Here is a 24,207-nt window from a genome sequence, read left to right as displayed (position 1 = left end):
AATTTTTTATGGTAAAATGCTGACCCTTCTATTTACCAAGGGAAGTCACGTTGGTCATTATAACCGCTGTGTACATACCTCCTAACGCTAATGCTGAGGAAGCAGTCAAAACGCTATCGAAGCTATTGGTAAACAAGAATCAGCACACCCTGATAGTGTTTTTATTGTTGCAGGCGATTTTAATCAGGGAAATCTAAAATCAGTCCTGCCTAGCTACCACCAACATGTTGACTGCCCTACCAGAGAAAACAACACACTAGACCATGTTTATACTAACATACAGCTAAAAGTCTTGGACAATCTGACCACATCTCTCTTTTCCTACTCCCAGCCTACAGATGACTTCTCAAACGCACCAAGGCATCAGTTATAGCTGTGAAAACATGGACCAAAGAGGCAGATCATCAATCATCAATGCTTCAGGACTGTTTTGAGCGCACAGACTGGAGTGTGTTCAAAGATGCAGCCTCCCACGGATCCCACACCAATATCGACATGTGCTGATTTTGTTGCGAGTGTTAAAAAGATACACAAACTCCCAAATCAAAAACCCTGCATGAACATTGAGATCCGCTCCTTGCTCAAAGCCCGTGATGCAGCCTTTAAATCTGGTAATGAGGAAGAACTAAGAGTGGCAAGGAAAAAATTAAGAGCTGGTATAAAATCTGCCAAGAAATGCTACAAATCCCAGATAGAACACCACTACAACACCAACGCTAACCCATGACGCTTATGGGAAGAGATACATACAATCACAAACTACAAGAACAAAACAAGCCCTGTAAGTACTACTGACCCCTCCCTCCCAAACAAGCTTAACACCTTCTACGCATGCTTTGAAGCTCAAAACCCTGAACCAGCCACCTGGACCACTGACTCCCTTGCCATCCCACCCCCCACACTATCCAAGCTAGATGTCTGGAAATCACTAAGAAGAGTGAACTCATGAAAAGCTGCTGGACCTGACGGTATCCTTGGCCTGGTACTCAGAACATGTGCCTGGCAGATAGTTGATGTCTATACTGACATCTTCAACCTGTCCTTGGCCCAGGCTACTTTTATCTAGCTGCTTCAAGGCAACCACCATTGTGCCAGTACCAAAACAATTGGCACCCACATGCCTGAACAACTGCTGGCCTATTGCACTCACCCCCATCATAATGAAGTGCTTTGAAAAACTACTTATACCACACATTAAAACCAGCATTCCAAAAACACTTGATCCTCTCCAGTTTGCCTATTAATGGTGCCCCTCAAGGTTGTGTTCAGCCCACGACTGTACTGCCATGTTCAGCACAAACACCATAATCAAGTATGCTGACAATACCACAGTTTTGGGCCTGATCACTGACAACGATGAGACTGTCTACAGGGAGGAGATAAAACAACTTGCAGACTGGTGCCGAACCAACAACCAACAAGAGCTGATCGTTGACTTCAGGAGGCAAGGAAAAGTCCACTCCCCCATCTACATTGGTGAATTACTTAAAATTCCTAGGTGTTCACATCTCTAAGGTCCTCACTCAACACCTCCAGTCTCATCAAGAAGGCACAACAGTGGCTGTACTTCCTGAGAAGGGTGAAGAAAATATGCCTGTATCCATGGATCCTCACCAACTTCTACATATGTACGGTGGAGAGCATACTGACCAGCTGCATCACAGTCTGGTACGGCAACTGCACCACATCCGACCATAAGGCACTTCAGCAGGGTCAAAACTGGGTCAATTGGGTCACAACTGCCATCCACCCAGGAAATCTACAACATCAGGAGTTTGAAAAAAAGCCACCAAAACTATGTCTGACCCCACTACCCCAGTCATAACTTGTTTGTCCCCCTACCATCTGGTAGAAGGTTCCAGACGCTCCAGTCGCAAACAACAAGACTCCAAAATAGCTTCTTCCCCAGAGCTGTCAAGCTGGTGAAGCCCCCACACCCTCCCATCATATTATGATCTCTCCTCACTTCTTCCTGTACCCATAATGACTGTACTCCTACACCACTACATACACGACAACTGAATGTAAGCCAGAATTGTACTTGAAACTGTACTAGTTGTACTATTTAATAATTGCCGTATTATGTTTGCACTGTTTTTTCGCCATATTACTTTTGCACTGTTTTTGTCCTGTTTGTATACTTTTCTCTGTGTAATTGCACAGTTTTTGACAAATTTTCACTGGCACCATACTGTTATTTACACTGTTATTGTTATTGTATTTCTGTCTATTGTCTTGTCTGCTGTTCTATTTATATACGGCACCTGAGAGACTAATGAGAAACACTTTTCACTATACTATGCACCTGTGTAAGTATAATGACAAATAAAGTTGAGTTGAGTATGAGTCAAAGAAATTGATGCAGATGTTTACAAAGAAAGTGGAATACGGTAATACTTTGAGCTAAATGTTATTTGTTAAAGGAAACCTTGTGCCCTAAGCAGAAATCGAACACGGGCTTCCAGAATGCAAGGCACACACCAAAGCAATTGTACCAACACGCTGTTCGAAAATTTACACTATAGCAGAAAAGGACAGGCAAAATGTTTCCAAAGTAATCATGAGTGAATGAGTCGAATTGATGCAGATGTTTACAAAGAAAGTGGATTACGGCAATACTTTGAGCTATATAAATATATTATATCAAAACTTTTCCAAAATAACCACAGTAAGTGACCCAGTGAAAGACTTTGATGCATAAAATGTTTATGAAGAAAGTGGAATGCTGTTGTGTATTTTTTATTTTAACAACCTGGTAGTACTGGTTAGATGTGTACACTGGATGCCTGTATACATCTTCATCTCTAAAGTTCGCCCAAATAAAGAACTGAATTTGAGCTACCAAAATCTCCCTTTAGTTGTAAAATTCCATAATAATATTCCATATTATGCAGATTTAAACATGCGCAGTAGAGAGATTAAATGGAGCAATCATTTCACTAACAGCTAATATACCACAAGTATCACATGTCGATCATTTTGGCCAGCGAATCACGTACTGCAGTAGCAGAGCCATCTCAAGGGTGGGGGGCAAAGGGGGCAACTGCCCAGGGCCCTGCTCTGGCCATTCCACCCCCATCCCAAATCCTGCTTCACACACGCATAAAAATATAACCAAATAAATGCATATAAACACATACGTTTAAACATTTTAATACAGCCACAGACAAAACTCTTTTTTTAACTCAAGATGAAATGTGTTAGTGGAAGAGCAGATGATTTATTCAGAACTGGAGGCATGTCCCGCACTAACTACGTCATTGGTCATCAGTTGCAAGCTAAAAGTTATTGCTAAACTAGCTTGGAAAAACTGGTAACTGGTGGGAAAATGGTGAGTACAAGCAGAGATAGGGACAAATTTTGCAAATACTACAGTGGGTGCGAGAAAAGAAAAAGGAATCAGAAGAGGGAGGATGCAAATGTGGCCCTTAAAGAGTCTTTGGAAAGGTTCGTTGTAAAAACCAGGAGTGAAGAAGAAACGGACACGAGTGGTAATTATGACGATAGCAAGCATTGAGACACCTGAAGGTACCAATAGCATTAGCAACAACTGCGATTAGTAGTTATGTTCGGTTCTGTAGGTCTCTTTGCACAAGCCAATTAGGTAGCTATCTCATCACCTCAACGCTGCTCCCTGCTGCCTACACTTCACACAAGAACCCCCATACAGATGTGCATTTGGAATGGCTACATCTGTATGCAGGGAGTGTTCAGTTACTGCCATAAAGCCCTGTGGCTCCTTTAAGGTTGCAGTTGGCCTCTTAGTAGCCTCCCTGATGAGCTTTATCCTTCCCCAGTCATCAGTTTTGGAGGGATGTCCTGATCTTTGCAGTGTCCTGGTGGTGCCATATTTTTCTCCACTTTTTAAGTGGAGAAAAATCATTTTTAAGATCATTTTTAATGATGATCTTCACAGTGTTCCATGATATATGTAATACCTTCAAAATGAAGTGAAGGCAAATTACCTTAGTACATGATTTGGAATTTGATTTTTTATAAAGGTTGTGCACACTTATGCAACCAAGGCATTGAAAGTTTATTTTAAATTATTTTTCCAAAAAATGATCTATTTGTTTCCCACTCAAATATTGTTGGTTACAAGATCTTCTTAAAGGTCTGACATGATTTGTCTTAATTTCAGTCTTTACACCAACAAAATTTGAAATTTCAATAAGGGCGTGTGGACTTTTAATATCCACTGTATATAATCATGTATTGTTCTAAGAAATAACATGCATGGTTTGCTGTGATTGATATCAGACATAAGATTATAAAAATGAGATATATGTGCTAAAAACGAATTTTGCAGCTTTTGAGAGTTCATTTTAAAAGCAGTTTAATATCCTAAGATGAAAGCAAAGAAAATAAGAACTAATTTTACAGAACAGGTGGTGTTTTGCTGTTTTGTTTGCATGCAAAGTGATTTGCATGTGTTTTTCTATGTGGCATGCTGATTCTGGGACTGTCCTTCCAGGGAATCCATACTATGACAGCCTGGGCTCGCTGGGTGTGGGCACCCTTCTGGGAACTGTGTCTGCCTTCCTGATATACACAAACACTGAAGCCCTGCTGGGGAGGTCCATCCAGGCAGAACAGGTGCAGAAACTCACCGAATTCCTGGAAAATGATCCAGCTGTAAGGTGAGCGCTTTCTCATATCTGGATTATCTGTTTTTCTTTTCCATGTTTATTGAAATTAAAATGTCTCCACATTTGAATTTACATATGTGCTTTTATATCCTCTGTTGAGTTTGCACCATTGAAATGCCCTCCAAATGTATTTATGTCCTTGTTGAAATAGGTACAGTAAATATCTAATAACATAAAGATTTAGAGTTTGGATCTTTCTTGCTTGAATAATTCTAAATTTGTTGTTCAGTGATTATCATAGCATTGCACAGAGCAAAGTCATATTTGTCATAAATTAATTGAAACACAAGGGCCAAATTTATTCTCAGCCCTGTAGTTAGTGTTTTGGCATTCCTTCTCTGGCAGGGATTATACTGATTAGATGCCACCTGTAGTGTCTATTTAGGTTTGGGCACTTCAGATGGAAACCTTTATGAACAAGTCCTTCAAAACATTTGGCTCCCATTATTAGCAGCCATATCACCCTGCAACTCACAACTGGCAGCCCATTGAAGCTAAGCAGGTGTGAGCCTGGTCAGTACCTGGATGGGAGACCTCCTGGGAAAAACTAAGGTTGCTGCTGGAAGAGGTGTTAGTGGAACCAGCAGGGGGCGCTCACCCTGTGGTCCATGTGGGTCCTAATGCCCCAGTATAGTGATGGGGACACTTTACTGTAAACAGGCACCGTCCTTCGGATGAGACGTAAAACCGAGATCCTGACTCTCTGTGGTCATTAAAAATCCCAGGGCCTTTCTCGAAAAGACTGGTGGATGCTGCACATTGGTGGTGGTGGAGGGGCGTCCCCATTACCTGTAAAGCACTTTGAGTGGAGTGTCCAGATATTTAAGTGTAAGCAATTATTAAATTATTATCATTATTATTATTATTGAACCGCCATTAGTTTCACAGTTGTTCAGTTGAATTGAGGTTTGGCGATTGAGATGGCCAGTCCAAAATTTGTATTTTGTGTTCAGTTAACCCTTCCTTTATTGATTTGGATGTATGTTTTGGATCATTGTCAAGCTGGATTTCTAAATGGTTTCTGGACAGAACATCCTTGTATTTGCTGGATTTAATGATTTCTCCATTCTTGATCTACATAGGTCACATACAGATGCAGCCATTCAAAACAAGCGGGGTATGCTGCGGTAGAACACGGTGGGCGTGTCACAGTATACCGCGCTGTACCGTATGCAAATAAGATTGTTAATAGTATCATCTGAATCACCTTGTAAAACCGGCAGGTGGAGCTAATAAAGCTTAACCTCTCCTGTACAGCATTTGAGCTGTCACCAGAAAACATCCGGTTTCGAATCCCGATCACTGGTGAGGGACGATCTTTATTCAGTTAAGAATTTAAGTTGTATAATCTTTAGACTTTTAATTTAAACTGTGTATTACAGCATGTTAATCATTATACATTAAAAAGTTGGTATATTTTATGAAAGCAAGATTGCTCAGTTGGACAAAAGTACACAGCCTACCACCTTTATCATAAATATTTTAATTATGCATAAATATTTTATGCATCAAAGTCTTTACCGAAGATATTACTAATAGTATTAATAATGAATGACCTTGGACAAGCTGTAAACTCAAAGTATTACCCTGGTCCACATTCTTTGTAACTGTCTTTGTAAACGAAATGACTTTATTTTTTCATTGACAAAAAGTAACACCACAGCATTTCATTGATCCGATCACGCATTCATTTCCAATCATACAAATTATGCCTTTCACATGCTCATTAAATATATTAATTTAAGAACATAAACATATTACTGTTTGTAAACTGTACTGTATATGGCTGGTTTTGGTAGTTTAAAGAAAAAATACACACCAGTATTCCATTTCTCCCTAAACATTTTAAGCATCAAAGTCTTAAATGTGGTTATTTTGGTAACATTTTTACGTGCTCCTTCTGACCATATTGTTGTATGTTTATATACTTTGTGATAATTGATCGTTTTAACCTTTTCTGCGAATACGCTTGTTATCGGATTAAACAAAAGCATACTTTTAGAATTTGATTAATAGAAAATATAATATGGATTCGTGTATCTAAATAAATTAATAACGGTGTAACTATATCCATGTACTGTTGCACAAACAGTAGTATGAGACTTTCCATTGATATGTGTATGGCTGTTTCAGTGGTTGTCACATGACTTGCCTTGGTGGGGTGGTAGCTTAAGTGACTGATTTATAACCCTGAGGTCAGGTGTTCAAACCCAGCTGTTGCCATCAGTTTTCTTTTAACAAATAAACATTTCTTTGAAAAACTATAATAGCAAATATTATTGGCATTATATTGACCTTTTTTATATTTCTACATAGCACAACATGTGTACACAGCAGTACTCGCAGGGTGTAGGGTGCAAATCCACGTGAGCCCGAAAGCCCTACATTAATGTTGTGCATTCGCCTGGCGCTGCGTGGTTTTCGCATCTCTCTCTGTCTGGGAGTGCTGGCTGTACCTCTGAGTCTGAGTCTCTGTGTCTACATTGTTTGTAAACAAACCGGTTTCACAGGTTTCACCGGTAGAATAGGGCGAGTCTTCCATGAAAGACACTCCACCTTCCCCCACGGACACATGTTTTCTTAGAAAAACAGATTCATAACGTGAACCTGTGAGTCTTCTGTGTAAAAAAAATCGGTTTGAACACCATGGGTGCTGTTTTTAAGATGCTGCAGAGTAAAGTATAGGAATTTTCCTGCTGTCAGCAGTATTGTGTATATAGTTGACCCTTACCTGAATGAAAACAGGACATAACGAAAGGGTTTCAAAAATCAAACAAAGCTTTATTCCTGTGCTTATAGTCTGGGTAATCGGAGGCTGTGCTGTTATGCTTCCTATGGTGATATACAGCCAGGCCATTCGGGAATGTGAGTTATGTGAGTCAGATTATGAATGAATAAAAACATTTTATTAAAAACACATTTGCGTTTGTTTGGGTACTGTATCGTAAAATAATGTGCCCTTTTTCATTCAACGAGTGTCTGAGTCACTGTGCCCGTCCTGTATAATAATACCACAAAAAGTGGTTATTAACTATCGAAACCTGTTTTTGTAGCTTTTAAAGTCGTGCAATGTCTAAGCAGGAACACATCATTATATCTTATATATGAAAAATATATAATATATCTTATATATGATAAAGTGTGTGTGTGTCTCCCTCTGTACTCAGCTGTACTGAAAAATACAGCACCGTTTTTCATTCAACGAGTGCCTGAGTCACTGTGTCCGTCCTATATAATAATGCCACAATATTATTAACGCCCCAGTTAGGCTGGGCAATCGAATTTTTTAATTTAAAAAAAATAAAAAATGAGATGTAATGATGTGTTCCTGCTTAACTTAGAAATTGCATGACTTTAAAAGTGATAAAAACAGGTTTCGATAGTTAATAACCACTTTTTGTGCACGAAAAATGGGTGATTTTTCTTCCTCGTCATCAGATCTTTCTTGGAAAAATATCTTACCTGCTGCAATTTGGGCACAGAAGGGTTAAAAAGAAAGTCAGACAGGCAGGGGTGAGGGTTAGTTGTGAAACTGTTACCTGTCCTGGATAAAACGGTTAGAAAATAGGTGGATTTACACCTGTGAAAAGCGTTCCAATTTTAATGCGATACGGAAGACATTATTCATAAAAAATGATCTTGTACGGTCTGTAAACTGAAAATGTATGAAGGAGACACGTTGCGTATCGCCTCTTTTTCCACTTGGAAGAAATATTCCAATGTTAATGCGACACTGAAGATATTATTAATAACCTTTTAAATCTGAAGGGAGATCTAAAGGGATCCACACCGTACAGGGTCCTGCTACTGTAGCTATCAGAGGGAAAGAGGGTGACGTCACCGCGCAGGCGAGCAGACACACCCTCTAATGTCAGGCGTATGCGTTAAATATATTTAGATCTTTGAATTAATATTGTTATTGATTTCTTTAGCCTCACAACATTGTCCAATAATACTCTTCTTGTGTCTAATTTTTAGTTAAGCAGGATTTCAGCTACAGACCATAAAAAACAGGATTCACTTTTTCACATATTGATGACAATGATATCAGTAGCAGTTTGAAACTATTCATTGTTATTAATAAATTACTTAGATTCGAACATGTTGTGATATTTAGAAATACAAAAAGTCAATAGAGTGTCCATAATATTGCTATTTTAGTTTTTCAAAGAAATGTTTGTTAAAAGAAAACTAATACTCCTATGGTGATATATGGGTTTTTTGCACGAAGCCATACACAGCGGTCCCCCCGGGTTCCAGTAAGTGCGTAATTACACATCGATGAAAAACCAGAGGTTTAAAAAAAGAGAATTAGCTCACTGATAGTTTTATGTGGAGGCTGTGAACATTTTCACAAGTCGTGGTCTTTAAAATGCATTTGGTTTGAAGGCTTTCTGTTTCCCTTGCGAAGATATGAACGAAAGAATATTCGAGAGTGGTCAAAAAAATGGCTTAAAAACGACATAGTGAAGGCTGTGAAAACAGTAACAATGTACTTTACACACAGCAAGTGTTTTCATAACTCTAGGAGGTTCAAAAATGATTTTGGCACGCCTGTAGCTTTTTCACAAAACCTCCTAGAGTTACGAAAACACTTGTCGTTTTTTAAGCCATTTTCAGCCTCCAATTACCCAGACTGTAAGCACGGGAATAAAGCTTTGTTTGATTTCTGAAACCCTTTCTTTATGTCCTGTTTTCATTCAGGTAAGGGTCAACTATATACACAATACTGCTGACAGCAGGAAAATTACTATACTTTACTCAGCAGCGTCTTAAAAACAGCACCCATGGTGTTCAAACCGATTTTTTTTACACAGAAGACTGACGCAGCTTCGCGTTGTGAATCTGTTTTTTTAAGAAAACATGTCAGTGGGGGAAAGTGGACTTGCCCTTATTCTACTTTGAAAATACCTGTGAAACCGGTTTGTTTACAAACAATGTAGACACAGAGAGAGATGCGATAACTGCCCAGTGCCAGGCGAATGCACAACATTAATGTAGGGCTTTCGGGCTCACGTGGATTTGCACCCTACACCCTGCGGTACCGCTGTGTATGAACAAACAACAAATGAACAAATTTTATTCTTTTCAAGAACTACAAGCACAAATGATCCAACAGAAATGTCAGCACAGTATGTTGCATCATTCCTCTGGCCAGCAGTGTCAGAGAGTGAATTTCTGACACTTACAGATGCAGCCATTCAAAGTGTGCGTCACAGACACGTACCGCAGGTGACGTCGCTCAGTATGACGCAAGATGACGCGTGGCACCGCAGTAAGTGATTGGTTGACCGACAGGGGCACTCGTGGTCCGTTGGTCTGTCGTAGAAAGACTTACAGTAAAAACGTCTTTGCTGTGCCCGTTGTAGATATTGAATTTACCAATGAAGGGAAATCTTAGTAGCTGAGCATAAAAAGAATAGGAGCATACTGTAACGCGTGTGAAGGCCATAAACGATATTAATTTTGGAACATAAACATACAGTATATAGCTGGTCTTGGTACTTTAAAGAAAAAAATACACACCAGTATTCCATTTCTCCCTAAACATTTTAAGCTTTGAAGTCTTTAACTAACGTGATACCGGAGTCAACAAGCATACTTTTAGAATTTGATTAAAAGGGAATATAATATGGAATCGCGTATCTAAGGAATTTAATAATGGTATTCGTGTGCTGCGACAGGGCTGTGTAGGGCTGTTTCGCCTGCCTGTTCATGCGAGCTGTGTTGTAGCCGACTGGTCTAGGTGCGTGCCTAGCAACTGGTAGGTTGTGTGTTCAAATCCAGCTGGTACCGGACTTTTCTTTTAACAAACATTTCTTCGAAAAAATAGAATAGCGATATTATGGACAATCAATTGACTTTTATATTTCAAAATATCGCAACATGATCGATATTTGCGATATTTTGAACATATCTTCCCTTCTGACAGCGGTTCCTCCTTCTATTGTGTGTGTGTGTGCAACAGAGTAAATTTTTATAGAGAAATGGAGGCTGGACAGTATGCGTTACAATATAAACATTTATATTGATTTAAATCGTGTTCTGATTTAAATCGCAAACGCGTGTTTAATTATGTGTTTTTTAATCATAATCAGGCTAATGCATTTCTACATTTTCTGTATGAACCAGCTTAGAGGTTCATACAGAAAGACAGCTTGTGTTTAAATTGAGTGTAAGGTAATTTATGCTTCTAAAGTCATGGTCAGCATTTATTATCGTACTGTGCTGTAAACTTTTTCTGTGCCTAGTCACATTATTTTATAGCGTTTTTATTGCGTTATTAAATCTGGTGGCGCTGTGTGTTACAGTAGTTTCGTGACTCCCATGTCACATGGTCTGTGATTGAATCCCATAGAACTATGACTTTATTTTTTAACAAACATTTCTTTGAAAAAAATGAAACGTTTCCCTTAGTCAGAGATTAAATAAAACCTCACTCGCACCAAACAAATTTATATTTCTAAATATCACAAAATACGTTCATTGTCTTCCAATCGAGTCGAGTTGACATTGGAAGCCTGCCACACCCGGACTCTTAAACCAACGCATTAGCACGTCAAAGCCCATCGAGGGTATTGAGCCAGTATTGGCTTTAGTATTCCCCCCCTCTCCCCTCAATTCAATTCAATTCAAGGTGTTTTATTTGCATGACAGATGGGTACAAGCAGTGTTGGGTATGTATATTGTAACGCTTACGGCAGACAGGCACTGTGTAAGAGCCGGCGCACCAGAGCAGCGCACCGAGGGAGCGTCTGCATTTCTAACTTAGTTTTTAAAATTAGTCAAGCAATATGAAGCATCCCCTTTTACTTTGTGCCTGAGCATAAAAAGAATAGGAGCATACTGCAACGCGTGTGAAGTCCATAAACGATATTAATTTTGGAACTTAAACATACAGTATATGGCTGGTATCGGTACTTTAAAGAAAACATACACACCAGTATTCCATTTCTCCCTAAACATTTTAAGCATCGAAGTCTTTAACTACCGCGATACCGGAGTCAACAAGCATACTTTTAGAATTTGATTAAAAGGGAATATAATATGGAATCGCGTATCTCAAGAAATTAATAACGATATAATTATATTCATGTTGCAAAAGAACTGCAACGGACATAAAAACTCCCTTGCTTTTAATAGAGCGTTCCATAATTTCTAACTACGAAAATGGCAGGTGAAAGGATTTGTAAACATATTTTGTTAAAGCAAGTCAGTTTTTTCCGCAACACATAAAAGACATTTTTCCAAGAAAGTTTAGCCTTTGTCACTAATGAAATCACTAAATAAAGACATAAATATAGAAATCTTAAGATTTGTTTTATTTAATGTTGGTAGCAGGATGAACTGTCAGAGTGTATATTTTGTCGCAGAGTTGCTGCAAGATGTTAACAGTGAAAAAGGTATTTAGAAATGAGTTATTTCAAGATGAAAATTTTCAGAATAATTGCAAATCTAGCAGGATAGAGAAAGCACAGAAAACTGGCAGTTAGATTGATCAGATTAGTATGAAAAGTCATTTAGCAAAGGGAATTAGAAGAGTGACAAACTAGTATACTTTAGATCTTTTTTTTCTGAACCAGGGACAATCTGATCATGTTTCCCTATAACAATAATAAAAAACTTTATTTGATATATCACCATTAAAGGTGGCATCTCAAAGCAATACAGTAGATGTAAAAACAGATAAAAGGACCACAGATTACAAAGTAAATGCATATAAGAAAGACAAGCAGGTAGAGGTGCTACCAAAATTAGAAAATGAAGCAGATACAGACACTAAGTCTTCTGAAAAGAAAGGTTCTGAGGTTAGATTTAAACTGGCCCTGGTGTGTGTGTGTGTTTGTGTCTGTCCTGTGATGGACTGGCGCTATGTCCAGGGTGTATTCTGCCTTGTGTCCGTCGCTTCATTCATGTGCATCCAACACACAGTTCAACGCTAGCAACTACACAAAATCTAAAATATGAGCTCTACTTGCCACTTACAGTACCAACAGTACCAGCTAACTTTAGTAGTGACATTTTCATGGATCTTTTTAACAATAAAATTTACAACATCAGACTTCAGACACAATTAAACAGGCCTCAAAAAAGTCTGGTACAAACATTTTCAGCATGGAATAAACCGTTACTTTAATGGTATAAACCTTAAATGGATTCATATTCTCAATAAGATTTGGTGCTCAGTAACATGACTTAGAAAATGACAGAAGACATACGTATCATGCTTATCCTTCTATTTTTCATAATCGTAAACTCCTTAAGGCAGTTACATTTTCTCTGTTCTGACCTGGAGTTACAGAGAAATTTAAATTCTAATAAGAGATTTGTAATGAGGAAAGTCATACCAATCACTCATACAGTACCAGGATTTGCAATTACAATACAAATACTTTCTTTCTGTATGTGTTTATTTTGGAGTTTGAGTCTATGGCATTCCTTTGGGGGTCTATACTCCAAGGCATGACTTTTTTATGTATAAACATCAGTATTTACTGCTATTAATTACTGTACGATTTATAGTTGAAATCTGAGCCTAGATATAAAGTTAGATATAAAGTTAAAATCTCGACAAAGCAATGTAGGAAATACAGAGAAAATAAATCCTTTCTGACATCTAAAATCAGTTTCGATCAAGGTCTCTAAAACGAACAAGAAAAAGAAGATTTTCGGAGGGCAATTACGCTGTGTTTATATAGAATAGGTGATTTATGAGCAATCTAATTTCTTGTTCGTTTAAAACAGTGAAATGTCAGCTGTAAAAGATCGCACCAGAAACAGCACTCTCTCTGCCTGTCATAGACGTTCAGGAAAGGCTGAATGAAGTCATGTCAAGTACAATAATTCGGAGATCAATAATACCAGTTGTAGGACAGTATATAAGGAGGATAAGGATTTTGAAGTTGACTCGAAATCTGATAGGTAACCAGTGCAAGGACTTGAAAACAGGTGTAATGCATCCCTGATAGGATTCTTGCTGTCATATTCTGAACATATTGAAGATTGCTCAGTGTGGATTTAATTTCCCCAGTGAACAGGATGTGCATTTATTAATTCTAGAAAAAAAGCCTTTCTTGATTTCTCTAGTTCTTAGTTTCTCTAGTTCCCTTTAAAATAAACTATTATTCCACAATGCAGAGTATTACATGGCCAGTATTTACACATGATATTTGTGATTTAAAGAAATTAACACAAGCAGCTTTTGGAGATTTAAGTGTTGGCTGAGTTATTGCAGGATAAAAGACTAGAGATGTTGGCAAGAAGAAGATAGTTTGGGGAAAGCTGAGGAATACACTTATAACAAGAACACTTCCTAATGGGGTTAGGCATACTTTTGATGAAGATGATGAAGTTAACAGACTATATGTTTACATAGATACTGAAATAAGGATTGTATTTTAGATTATGTGTAGTTGCTGGCATTGAACTGTGTGTTGGATGCACATGAATTGAAGGAATGGGCAAACATAGCTGATGCGGATCCACAGAGCCAGCATATTAAGATGTTTATAATTAGAGGCAATTTGTTTAAATAACTAGGTATGGATACTGATGTGCAAGAGAGGTGGAAAGGCTGTTTCCTTAAGCCAGCAGTATAAAATATTTTATTCTCAGTGAGATGCTGCCATTTCATAGTGGGTTTCTAACACTGTGTATAGTTCCATCCACACAGTGCCTTTACTTCCATTTCTAATCTCTTTATCCAGTACAGAGGATTTGGAGCCTATCCCAGTAAGCAATGGACACAAGGCAGAATACACCCTGGACATAGTGCCAGTCCATCACAGGACAGACAGACACAAACACACACAGACCAGGGCCAGGTTTCCCATAAACTAATTAACTTACCAGTATGTTTTGGAGTGCGAGAGGGAGTCATATCACACATATGGAGAAAAACCATGTAACCCAGAGAGAACATGTAAACCCCACACACACAGGATGGCAGGAATTGAACCTAGGACCCCAGTGCTGCAAGATAGCAATGCTAACCACTTTGCCACCATTATAAATGGATGAATATCTTAGTTATCTTTCTAGTTCACAGGTTTGCATGCATAATTTAATTTTGAAAGCCACTGAGACATCAGGTACTACTGTTGTATTTATGAAAAAGAAACAAAACAAAAAACATACTAACAACTGTGCCATCCTACTCCTTAGCTAATACATTTTATTATTCATAAACAGTTAACATTGTTAGCAAAATATTTTGAATTATATTTAACCCTATTTTTTCTTTAGTTTTGTATTTAACTTATTATATGATAGTCAGACTTAATGTATATTTGAACAATGAAAATATATTTTTACAAGATTTTACATTAAGCACTTAAAATTAATATGGTTAATAATAGTAAACTGTAACATGCTGTAACAAGATCGGTTAAACAGCGAAGAAAATGCTTTCAGAGAAAATGTTTCAGGTGTGAAGAACATAGATCTCCAATGCAATTTCAACCAAACCTGTTCCCACACACCCTGCCCCCACTACCATTAGAATATACACAAAGCACTCAAATCTTTCGAGCTAATGATCAGGTGACCCGAGAGAGAGCGAGAGAAACACCAAGGGGTGCGGAACCAGGGAACTATTTACATGGAAAACGGGCGATCTCCCCAGACTGTCCGCCCGTTTCACTGTTACCTGGATACCTCTTTATTTAGAACTCACTAACACTGATTTTTAGTTTAGAAGGATTCAAGTAGGGTTTTAGATGAAAGGCAGCGACCTTAATCAAGCCCAAATCACAATTGAACCCATTCAGAGCTTACATTACATTTTAGCGTTTCATTCTGAGCAGAAGACCCTCACACCTGAAGAAGGGGGAGGTGTTTTTCGCTGGAAATCTCGCCTGCTTCTACTTTACAACCGGAGTGCTGGCTGTGACGAATTAAACCGGTATTACAGGTTTCAATCACAGACCATGTGACATGGGAGTCAGGAAACTAACACCGCGCCACCGGATTTGATAACGCTATAAAAACGCTATAAAATAATGTGACTTGGCACAGAACAAGTTTACAGCACAGTACAAAAATGCTGACCATGACTTTAGAAGCATAAATTGCCTTACACTCAATTTAAACACAAGCTGTCTTTAGCCCTCTAAGCTGGTTCATACACAAATGTAGAGATCCAGGCTCAGAACACACAGCTTCATTAGCGAATACATATGCAGGACAACTAGAGAAGACGTTTTACAGAGGATGGATTTTTAGAAACATCCCATCAGTGACATCACTGAAGTCAACTCCTAGGTACTGTAACTGTCGTGTGGATAGTTTCACAAGAATCAGACAAAGGTTTAAGCATCGCTTGTTCTAGATAAAACTGCAAAAAAAAAACAACCACCCATAATGTACTTCTTTGCGGCTGTTTGCCCAAATCATATATTCACAACGTGAAATCTAGAACATAATATTACGTAACCAAAATCCGCAATATGGAAACAGAACCTGTGTAATTGTTGATAGATGATGTACTCGTAACATTTTTTCAAGACGAACTACAACATTTAAAAAATGACTTGTATGTACTTGATATCTCTAATCAATCCACGGGTCCCAGCACGAAACGAAACTAAAACGCATACCGTTTCGCGCTTCTTATTAGTTGCTCAAAAGTAATTTGACCGTATGAAATGCATAATATAAACCTAGAAACATATACGTGAGTAGTACTTAAGCACTGTAGTATCTGTGTTAAGACATCAGGATGTCTTCTATCTTCTTCAGGATGAATAAAGTGGGCCTATTTATCTATCAATCATATTTAAATAACTAGTGTTCTGTACCGTGGTACCCCTAAAAGTACCACACTTGTACCATACAACAGTAGTACCTGATGTCTCAGTGGCTTTCAAAATTAAATTATGCAATAAATAACCACATGTAAGACTCTGATGCTTAAAATGTTTAGGGAGAAAGTGGAATACTGGTGTGTATTTTTTCTTTAAACTACCAATACCAGCCATATACAGTCTGTAACGTAGGGATTTCTATACGTCTTTATTTAGTGTTTACATTAGTGACAAAGGCTAAACGTTTAGCTTCAGTAACGTGTACATATCTCCCCTTTTTATAAAACGACATGGTTGAAAACTGTTCCAGAGCCACTGTTGTTTCATCAGTGAAAAGTACATCATGAAATGCCTCTCCCTGTTCAATCCACTGGAAAAAAGAAAAGGAGCATAAAGCTTCTGATGGTCATAAACGATATTCATTTAGGAGCAGCATCAGAGGTATGTTTTTAACTGCACTGCATTGGAGAGAATACCATAGTGTGTTTTTTTTTACTCCCTGGCGGAAACTGGCTTCCAGAAGAATCAGTATGGCTCAGAGATTAAATAAAACTTCACTCGCACCAAACAAATGTATATTTCTAAATATCACAACATGATCGAATTTAAGTCATTTTAATAACAATGAATAGTCACCTATGCGTTACAATATAAACATTTATATTGATTTAAATCGCGTTTAAATCACCTTTATTTAAAACCCATAAATAAAGCTGATACTGTTTAGACTTCCAATTATTTAAAACTGTATTAAAGCAGCACGATACACAATGCAACGTAAATCGCTATCTTTGTCTTCTGTGTGATAATGTTCACCTCTCTGTCCAGCAAATTTACAGGTTAAAAACAATACTGTTAGGCTGGGAAAACGATTTTTCTCCCCCCCCCTCAAAAACCCAGTAAGTACAGTACTTACTAGTTAAAGGCTAGGCTCCCGACTACGGCGAAAGGAACCCTTCTTTCATTAGAATACAATGAACATATTTTAGCCCTGAATGAATAAATAGCAAACATGGTTTACATAAAAGACATTTTTCCAAGAAAGTTTAGCCTTTGTCACTAATGAAACCACTAAATAAAGACATAAATATAAAAATCTTAAGATTTTTAAAATGCATGACTTTGCTAAAATTTATTTGAAAATAAAAACAATTACAACCGCCAGGGGAGAGAGAGAACAGGGGAGGGATGTTGGTTTTGCATAAGGGGCGGGGCTATGGAAATTAGGTCTGTTTGGGAATGTGTAGTTACATGTTCTGGCTGTTTGTGAATTATCGTTGTTGAGTATGGAGTGTTGAGGTATTGATTTTGTGTAATGCTTTATGTTGAAAATTGAGGTGGATTTTGTTTATGATAAACAGGATAAACTGGGATGGGAGGAAGGTTTGGTTTTGCATAAGGGGCGGGATTATGATAATTGGAGGACTTTGCGAGAGTAAAATGGTTTGATATATTTGATTTTGTATTGTGGTTGTTATCTATGTTTTTGGTTGGTATTATGTTTATATGGTTGTTTTTGTTGGTTGGTTGTTATTATGGTTATTAATAATACGATCTATAGTTGAAATCTGAGCCTAAATAAAAAGAAAAAGCAAGTGATTAGGTTTATGAGCAATCTAATTACTTATTCGTTTAAAACGCTATATAAAATAAAGTTTATTATTAATTTGCTGCACAGAGCGGTGAATATTATTATGCATAAGACAAAGATAACGATCCTGATCAGTTTAGAAATCTGTGTACGCTGTAAGGTTTTTACTTCTTAAACTTTTAAAATACACGTTTTGAATAGAAAGAAATCCTCTTCCTGTTACAGTATGTATAGCAAACTAGCACGTCTTTTTTCTCCAATCAGAGGGGTGTCAGATGGTGTCAGCCAATCACCATTCTGCGTTGGGTAGCAACGGGTGACTGTTCTCAGGCGGAAGATGTAAACAGCTTAATGTTCGTGTTAAATAATTTTTTAAAATTCAATTAAACGGGCACAGTTAAGACATTAAATATACATATACATACTGTATACAGTACAGTTTGCATACGGTAATATGTTACGCGATTAAAAAATAAATAAATAAAACTGGAAGGTTCAGCACCAGCTGGATTCGAGCACACAACCTGCCCGTTGGCAGGCACGCACCTAGACCAGTCGGCTACAGTCAGCTCGCATGAGCAGGCAGGCGAAACAGCCCTACACAGCCCTGCCGCAGTACACGGATATAATCATACCGTTATTAAATTCTTGAGATACGCGATTCCATATTATATTCCCTTTTAATCAAATTCTAAAAGTATGCTTGTTGACTCCGGTATCACGTTAGTTAAAGACTTCGAAGCTTACAATGTTTAGGGAGAAATGGAATACCGGTGTGTATTTTTCCTTGTGATATTTTAAGCTCTAGTTGAATGATAGGTGTCGCATTTTAAATCATTTTCGTAGTTAGAAATTATGAAACGCCCTGTTAAAAGCAAGGAAGTTTTTATGCCCGTTGAAGTAAAACAAAATGCCTGACAAAGTATGGTTTGGACAGATTCCAAGTGCTTGTACAAATGTGCTAAAGAAATTATACTTTGAGTATACAGCTTGTCCAAAGTCATCCATTATTAATACTATTAGTAATATCTTCGGTAAAGGCTTTGATGCATAAATATTTCTGATAAAGGTAGGTTGTGTACTTTTGTCCAACTGAGCAATCTTGCTTTCATAAAATATACCAACATTTTAATGACTGAAGATTAACATGCTGTAATACACTGTTCAAAATTAAAGGCTCAAATGCTGTACATGAGAGGTTAAGCTCCCCCTGGCGGTTTTACAAGGTGACGCCGGATAGTTTCCGGCAGAGCGTCAAATGACGCGCGATTAACCACGTCACACTGCGTGACACTGCGTGATGCCGCGACACGCCCACCGGGGTATGCCGCAAAATAACGCACGCATTTTGAATGGCTGCATCTGTATATAAAGACCACCAATGGAGGTCACGGGAAAATTTAAAATGAAGATTTATTTGTGATACTTTTTCGTCTTTAAGTAACTTTTGGTATATTTTATTTATTATCATTTTGGTATTGCACGTCACTGGGAAGTTTGGCCTCAGCTGTCAGAAACTGCTACACCTGAGAATAAGAAAAGCTAATAACAAGAACAGGCCATTTGACCCAAGTTTTTTTATCACATCCTTAACTTGCAGATTCTCAATGTAACCACCTCTATTAGGTGCCCTGGCAGATTTTCACATGCATTGATAAAGCCACACTTCGACTACAGCAATATGGATAACTATCACCAAAAATCATTTACGGAACAATTGCACCCATACACAAAATGGCTCAGGTATATTGTACAACACTTGACTGTCAAACCCTGCAGCTCAGGGAAGAATCATGTGAATTCTACATGATTAGCTGGGAGCTGTTCTCACACAAGGACAAGTTTTTTTCAGTACTTCAGAATCTTTGAGTGAAATCTTCAGTTATCTGTTGATGGTATTGGAAGGAGACCTTATAAAGAAGCCAAACAAGTTCAGGAACCCAGCGGAGAAAATAAATTGCTGGGTTCTTGAAAGACTATTTCCTTTTGATCAGGTTTGGCAGTCAGCCTTTGTAAACATAGTACCTGAGGTACACATGTTGTTTGACACTGACTACAGCTACTATACTATACTAGTTCCGTAGGAAGATGACTGGATAAAAATAGCTTGTGGATATTAGCATAGATGGCAATTTCTACATTTTATTGGTGTCATTGATGGCAAGCATATGGTCAAATAGGCTCCTGCGAACTTTGGATTCAGCAACTACAAATATAAAGGATCACTTCTATTTTGCTAATGGCACTTGGGAATTACATGTGCACTACTATTCTATCACTGATGTTGGAGTATGTGCATCGTATAGTGGCGCCGGCATTCAGCAAGAAGCATACTGGAGAAAGCCTTGATAAATAATTGTCTTCTATTCCAACTGCTAGACTCCTGTCTGGTGCACTAGAGTTTGGAGGCGCTTATGTGATGGTAGGAGAGAAGTAAAGTTCCAGTCTGACAAGACCGTACTCTGGAAGAAACCTGACAACTGAATTTAAAACTACAAATTTATATCAGGCTGTCAAGAACATGTAGAGTAGTGGAAAACATATTTGGTTGTGCACAAAATGCAGACAAACTCATCAAGTGAAGATGACTTTGATGAAGAAGACCTCAGTATACCCAACTCAGTCATCTTGGTGAAGTAGCAAGTCTTTGTTTGAGGGGAATACTTTCTCTAAAGAAGCTTTTACTGTAAGATAGAAAATGAAAAAATGGTTTCAAGTAACCAGCTGATGAAATCTCATGGGAAAGAAGCCCTTGTTTTCATCCACACTGAAGATCACATGTATAAAACTTAAGAGTTTATTATACTAAGGAATGTAATAGGTTTGTGTATATGTTACAGGCAAAGTATATAAGTATTGTGTACAATTCCTAGCAGGGCCAGCCCTGTCTTTTTAAACCTAGGCAAAGACTGTAGAAAGGGTCCCCTCCAGATCACGATTTGCACATACACTATTATTATTAGCTCCCAACATGACCTTATTTTATTATTTAGAACAATTAAATTAATTATTTAACTCGAAAAGTTTTATTATCCAGCTTTGAAGAACACATAATAAGTTCAAGTGAGTTCATTCACAATATCCACATTTAATGAAAAACAGGAGAAACCGCAAGGAAAAAATCCATTTTAATGCCAATTATGTCTAAGTGGTGTATACTAATTAAATTAATTATATAACTCGAAATGTTTTATTATCCAGCTTTGAAGAACCCATAATAAATAACTTATAAACAAAAACACAAGACATGCATTTTACAAAATGGTTACATATATTTTAACATTGAAAGTAATCAAAAGGATTATTAATAACAATATATAATGATGAATAGGATCTCTGTTTCTTTTTTTAAGTAGCACTGCACTGAACCTTTTGTAGAAATTAATTGCAGAAATATGAAATTAAGTAAGGAATATATAAAGATGAGTAAATCTGAGCAGATATGACCTCAGGTATGTTTTAATCAACTGGAGCTTCGTAAGGCTCCTCTCTGCTCCGGCTGTTGTCACTGGGAGAGAGATTGCCATCCAAAGTGCTACAGGTTGAGTTCACAATATCCACATTTAATGAAAAACAGGAGAAACTGCAAGGAAAAAATGCATTTTAATGCCAATTACGTCTAAGTGGTGAACAGCGTTTTGTTCTGTATATTTGCTGTCACGCTTTTTTTTCCCCAATGGCAGCACCGATTTTTAGCCAGGCGACCCACAGCATGTGTAAAACTGGGGGAAATGTGAATCTGTTAAATTATAGTAAAAACACCTCAGGTAGTCTATGTCTCTAGCTTGAAAATATAACATGTCTAACCGTTCACTAGTTACATGGATCTGACTGACTCAGAACCAAAAGAAATACAAATTATTACATGATTACACATACTGTACATTATTACTATGTCTTGATTAAGCGTACCTCTCGTTTGAAATCGCTTACCCTGCTCTTCTTTTCTGCACTTCCGGAATATTATGTACTAGATTTTACTTGGACATTTTTTTGACTGGGCTTCTGCTAGGAATATCCACAGTAGCAACAGAAAAAGCTGCTAAAGGGACTTTTTGTTCAAATTTGAATGTGCCAATTAAAAACATGTTGTGTTGCACATTGAGGGGCTCCCTGACAGTTGCCTAGTTTGCTACTCCTAGGGCCGGCCCTGATTCCTGGGAATTTTATGCCTAGGAATGCCTAGAAATTCTAGCCAAAGTATGAAAAAAATTCTTCCATAGATTAAATATAATGCTGGGTTTTTTTTCCGGTGTGTGTGGAAAAACAGTGAGATGCTTACCCGTAAACTGTGTGTAGTGTTTCACAAGGAGCATATGAATCTTATGCGTGTTTTGTGTGTACAGTGTTTCACAAGAACTCTTATCCACGTATTGTATGTACAGTGTTTACATTTTTAGTGATGTTCGAAATGGAGAAAGAAACAGCTAATGATCACATTGTCTCAATGAAAGAAGGTTTTATACCGAATTAATGCAAAAATAAATAGTATTTAATATATAGTATTGTTGTGTCTAAGAACAGTGTATTCCTTACGGATGAACATTATCAGCAATTAAATGCTGAAGTGGCAAATACTAAACGCACATTGAAGAAGGAACCTCATCACTACTGGTTACTTAAAAGGTTTGACGTAATGGTTGCACAACAGAAAAATAAGCTCATAAAGCCAACTGAGGAAGAAAGAAGTACTATCCAGTATTATGCTTCCAACACTGAGTTTTTTTATGTATTCTTCTACTATCTAGCTCTCAACTAGATAAAAAAATATTACTCCTCATGATATTGAACTCATTTTGTGAGTCGGACAGCCGTGTCAACAAAAACAAAAAGGTGTTGTTGTTTAACTGCTCATTTGTTCTGAATTTAATTCTCATTGTCAAGTTGATCTAATTGATTTTCAAACCCAGATAACAAATTCAACTTTATTTTAGTGTTACGACCCTTAAGTGTCTAGGGGTAAAGGGGTGTAACATTTAGGATAATTCTTTTGGAAGCAGGTGGGTTTTGGTGAGGGATTAGGAAGCGTGATAACAAGGGTAAGGAACTAGAGTGGTGCCAAAGGAAAGAAAATAACAAACAAAATGGAGCTGGCTAGGACAGTGAGGGAAAGCTAATCTGACTACAAAAGAAAACCTGAAACACAAGGTCTTCGGCGTCTTCAACACCCTAGCTAACCTGCACTGACTACCCAAAACCATACAAGACAAACGGCGCTCACCCGTACTAAACTAGTGTACTAATACAAAATCAACTAAGTGTGTAAGTGTACCCAACAACCTAAACTAACCTTATATACAAAAGTTCACACAAAAACACAAGTGAACCAGGAATACAAATAAGGGAAAACAAGAGTAATCAACATGAGCAGGGTACAAAAGAACATAAAAGTTGAACATGTAACACTGGGGCAAGGTAATGGCAAAACAAGGATGAACACACATACAAACGAAAGTACAAAGAAACTAACAAAAATCAACAAAACAACAAAACCGAAGCTATACAAAAATACACACACACAAAGCAAAACAAACCAACAAACGAAGCCGAAGCAATAACCAGAAGCGAAGCGAAGCAATAACCAAAACCAAACGGGACCAAAGTCAAACGAAAGGCCTCATCTTGCTGAAAAACCTCCATGTTATATAGTGAATAAAATGTGTTCTGATTGGCTGAGAGCTAATTGATGATGATGTCATACTGAAAGTGTGGTGTAATGGTGGGCCAATGGGGAAGGGAGAACAATCAAGGGTCAGCAGTGTGGACATAACAGAAAAAACACACACAGAACACACACTGGGACGTAACATTTAGTTTACCAGGATGCCCTTACGGAAGAAGAATTAGAAGAGATTGTTGACTCAATTGAGAATACTGTGTTGAGTGATCTGTGTTACGCGAGTTTCCAAAACGTGGATTGGCCCATATGCGATTCGTAAATAGGGGAAAGATGTCTGTATAATCCGAAACTCACGTTGGCTTATACGCGATTCCATCCCCAACAAGTTTACGTTTTGCAGTGCGGAGTAACACAAATGAACGCGGCAGTCCGTGGAGGAATACACATGATGCTAAGTTGTCCCATGTGCTTTGTTTTGGAAGTAGTAATTGGGAGGTGCTCCTCAATTTTCGTGCTATTTTCACTTAATCTTTACATTGCTGT

General features: G+C 37.8%; 1 protein-coding gene across 3 annotated transcripts in view; it reads left to right on the top strand.

The window, feature by feature from the left end:
* slc30a9 (solute carrier family 30 member 9) overlaps positions 1–24,207 on the top strand; it is a 96,874-nt gene that overhangs the window by 50,577 nt on the left and 22,090 nt on the right. For all 3 annotated transcript variants that reach the window (XR_016091100.1, XM_088917263.1, XM_088917347.1), the window contains one exon: positions 4,475–4,640. Coding sequence is in view for 2 of the 3 variants with exons in the window: in XM_088917263.1 (XP_088773389.1) it covers positions 4,475–4,640 (166 nt within the window). In the remaining variant the exon portion in view is untranslated. The remainder of the gene's footprint in view (positions 1–4,474; positions 4,641–24,207) is intronic.

This window comes from Atractosteus spatula, chromosome 1 (genome assembly GCF_055471065.1).
Source record: "Atractosteus spatula isolate fAtrSpa1 chromosome 1, fAtrSpa1.hap1, whole genome shotgun sequence".
NCBI lineage: Eukaryota > Metazoa > Chordata > Actinopteri > Semionotiformes > Lepisosteidae > Atractosteus > Atractosteus spatula.
Note: the sequence above shows the minus strand (reverse complement) of the source record. Positions and strands in the feature narration are given on the sequence as shown.